Raw genomic sequence first — 3,371 nt, 5'->3', positions numbered from 1 at the left:
ATGCGCGGGGACGCCGCTCCGCGCCGCGCCGCTCCCTGGGAGTTGCAGTCCTCAACACCAATCACCAGCGAGAGGCTGCGCGCGCGGCTCTCGGCAAAGAGTTTCGGCTCCGGTGGGGGGGGGGGAACTACAGCCCCCAGAATGCCACGCGGCGACCCGCCCGTCCACGTGTTTGTGCGGTGTGTGCATCAGGAGTCGGAGAGCGGAGCGGACGTGGGGTGGTGGGGGGGTCAAAGGGATGGGGCGGCGTTAAAGGTTTCATTTATTTTATTTATTTATTTTTTTAGCGGGCGGGCGGGCAAACTGCAACTGCTTTCGATGATCGTAAGCGGTTATGTCGTTAAGAGGGTGTCGCCGCGCCCGGTGGGCGATACGCAGAACCGAACACTGACTGTACAGGGCGGCGTGTGCTGCACTGTGTGTGTGTGTGTGTGGGGGGGGGCACAGGGAGCCTAACGATGGTGTCAGTCAGTGTGTGTGTGTGTGGGGGGGGCACAGGGAGCCTAACGATGGTGTCAGTCAGTGTGTGTGTGGGGGGGGCACAGGACGATGGTGTCAGTCAGTGTGTGTGTGGGGGGGCACAGGACGATGGTGTCAGTCAGTGTGTGTGGGGGGGGAGGAGGACGATAGCAATTGCTGAGAACTCCTCTGGCGTTATAGGCTGTTCCCTGGGTGAGGAAGAGATGGTTATTCCCCCCCACTCCAGACAGGATCAGTTGGGGGGGGGGAGGGAAGGTATCCCCACTTCAGTGGAGAGTGGCTCACTGCCAGGTTACTATTGTACTTTTGTTGCACAGATGTTTCTGCACTAATCCAGACAAACCTGTAATAATAGCTTGGGAGTAAAAAGGTGAGACCTTGCACACTTTGGGTTTTATTTCCACTGACTGGACTGAGCCCCCCCCCCCTTTTTTTTTCCTGCAGTGCCTCTTCGGTGCCTTTTCGCCCAATTCTCTCACTAAAAACCGCCACGAAACGAAATAACCAAACCGGGAAAATCGGTATTTAAATAGTGCTTGGGCTCTGCTTTCAGATTAAAAGTACCACTTGGTTTGAAAAGGCGGTTGCTGCTCTGCCGATGGTTCAACTCATCGCCCGGGTGCTATTGAAGTCAAATGCATGCAATAGGTGAGTCAACCGTCTTAAGTGAGCAGTCTGCTCACACTTCACTCCTCTACCTGCTGCCTTCGTTCAACTGGCGCAGGTACGCTTCACCACCTTCGTCCCCTCCGCACCACAATTGGCGGCCGTGCTTTCAGCCACTAAGCCCCAAATCTCTAAACTCCTAGCCTCAATCCTTCCATCTTGCCCCCCACCTCACCCCACCTTTGTCCATCATGAAATCACACCTGAAGGCTTTCCTTTTTGACCATGCCTTCAGTCACCTCCCCCCATCACTTCCATCCAGCCACACCACTGTTAAGCACTTGCACACAAAGTGAAGCGTGCTATATAAATGCAAGTTGTCAAGTATATATTGAAAACATAAGGGGCAAATGATCTCTTAATTTAATACAGTAATATATTGTGTTGATTCTATATGATATAAAAGTATTTGGTTTGTAAACCTCTGGTTTGAAGGGTAATATTTTCTTTTCAGAAAGAATTGATAGCATGAAATGTGATCACATAAAATGTAACACCCAGAATAACTGGTTCAGGGTCATGTTTAACCTCTTAAAAATGTGTGCTTAACGGTAGTGATGATTTTTTGACTATGTTGCAGTCCAGAAATGTTCTAAAATATACACTCGATATGAAAAGCTTATCAATATTTTTTTCTCTAAATTCTCTCCTTAAGCCACCTGGGGAATGGTTCCATGATTCAATATTGTATGTTTTGTCTGGAGGGAGTGGGCAGGTCATTGAGTGATGAACCTTGCTTTTTTTTCTCTTTAGAACAGGCATTCAAGCCAATTGCAATTCCCTTGTTGCCTCCCATTTGAGGTAAAATGACTCAGAACAGAGCTTGAACCTGGGGTAATCGTGAGAATGCCACACAGAGCAGTGAATTTACATAATTTTAAAACAATAGAAAATGTTTTTTAATCCTAAACAGGATGCATTTCAAAGTATATTTTGAATTCAAATTTAAATATTCTTAAAATTAGAATTAAATCAGTTAAGAGTGATTTTCTTTCGCACAAAGGGTTGTGGAAATTTGGAATTCATTGTCTAAAAGGTTACAGATGCTGAGTCAATTTAAATACTGTATTTAAAAGGGAGGTACCTGCATATTTGGTAGGCAGGGGTATAAAGGGAAATGGTGAAATGGCAAGGAAATGGTATTAAATTACAAATTAGCCATACTCAAATGGTTTAGCAAACTGGAAAGCCTGAAGGGTCGGTCCACTTCTGTTCTTATGTGAATCGTTCCAGACTGGCCCAATTCACCTCAAAGTGAACGTTAACTCCAACCTAACTGAAAGCTTCCCCGTAACTACTTTTTACCGTCTCTTGGAATAGATGTGGAATTTTAACCCACCATTTTTTTTTCTTCCGCATCACTCAATGACTGGATATTTTTGATCTCCGTGCGCACAAAAGTCTCAGAGGCTGGAAAGTTCCGAAATGAAATCAATCTTTGGGTATTTCCATAGTCAACTGTCTTCTTGCAAACTGTCTGGTTCATTGGTTGATCTGCCTTTGCTGATGTCTGTTTTATTGTTTCCTGGACATTCGGTGTATTTTAGCTACCGGACAAATGCCTTGTATTCATGACAATGCTGACACTATACAGCATTCTGAAAGACGATTCCAACTCTGATGACTGCCTATTTAAGCATTCTGTGGTCTCACTTAAATCGCCTTTGTTTGAAAAGACAGGAATATTCTCATTCTGGTACTGTCCAAATTTCAAATTATTACTGGATCTCTGGGGGTGGAGGAGGGGGATATTCAAACATAATAATTCTTGCATTTGATTTAGCATCTTATCAGGTCAGCTAAACGTCTGAAATTGCTTATCAGGACTTACAGTTAGTTGTAGTGATTTTGTAGGTGAACCCAGCATCCGATTTTTCACATAGCAGGCTCTCACAAACTGCCATGGAGTGAATGGGCCATTTTATTTGGGGGATTGTTGGAGAACACCAAAGAGAGCTCCTTTCTCTTTTCAACGGTGCTATGGGATCCTTACCACCACCTGGACAGACAGACTCTGTTTAATGTCTCTTCCAAAGAGGCACCTTCAGTCACGCAACGTAGCTCTACTCCAACATTGCAGTGGTGGGTCAACCTAAACTAGAACAACCTTCCAATTCGGAGATGAGAGTGCCATCAACTGAAATAGGCTGGCATATTGCGCAGATTCAATGTGATGTAGAGTGGGAAGTATAAATAGGCTTTCAGCTGCACTTCACGATACTGCT

At 45.5% G+C, this 3,371-nt stretch overlaps 1 protein-coding gene across 1 annotated transcript in view; it reads left to right on the top strand.

The window, feature by feature from the left end:
* Window positions 1–582: 582 nt before the first annotated feature.
* The window catches only part of cenpt (centromere protein T), a 31,068-nt gene continuing 28,279 nt past the window's right edge, over window positions 583–3,371 (top strand). Inside the window, exons 1-2 of the mRNA XM_042340251.1 lie at window positions 583–771; window positions 1,034–1,128. Coding sequence (XP_042196185.1) covers window positions 1,079–1,128 — 50 coding nt within the window. The 5' untranslated portion in view covers window positions 583–771; window positions 1,034–1,078. The remainder of the gene's footprint in view (window positions 772–1,033; window positions 1,129–3,371) is intronic.

This window comes from Callorhinchus milii, unplaced genomic scaffold (assembly GCF_018977255.1).
Source record: "Callorhinchus milii isolate IMCB2004 unplaced genomic scaffold, IMCB_Cmil_1.0 Scaffold14, whole genome shotgun sequence".
In the NCBI taxonomy this organism is placed as follows: domain Eukaryota; kingdom Metazoa; phylum Chordata; class Chondrichthyes; order Chimaeriformes; family Callorhinchidae; genus Callorhinchus; species Callorhinchus milii.
This window is presented reverse-complemented; position numbering and strand designations above follow the sequence as displayed.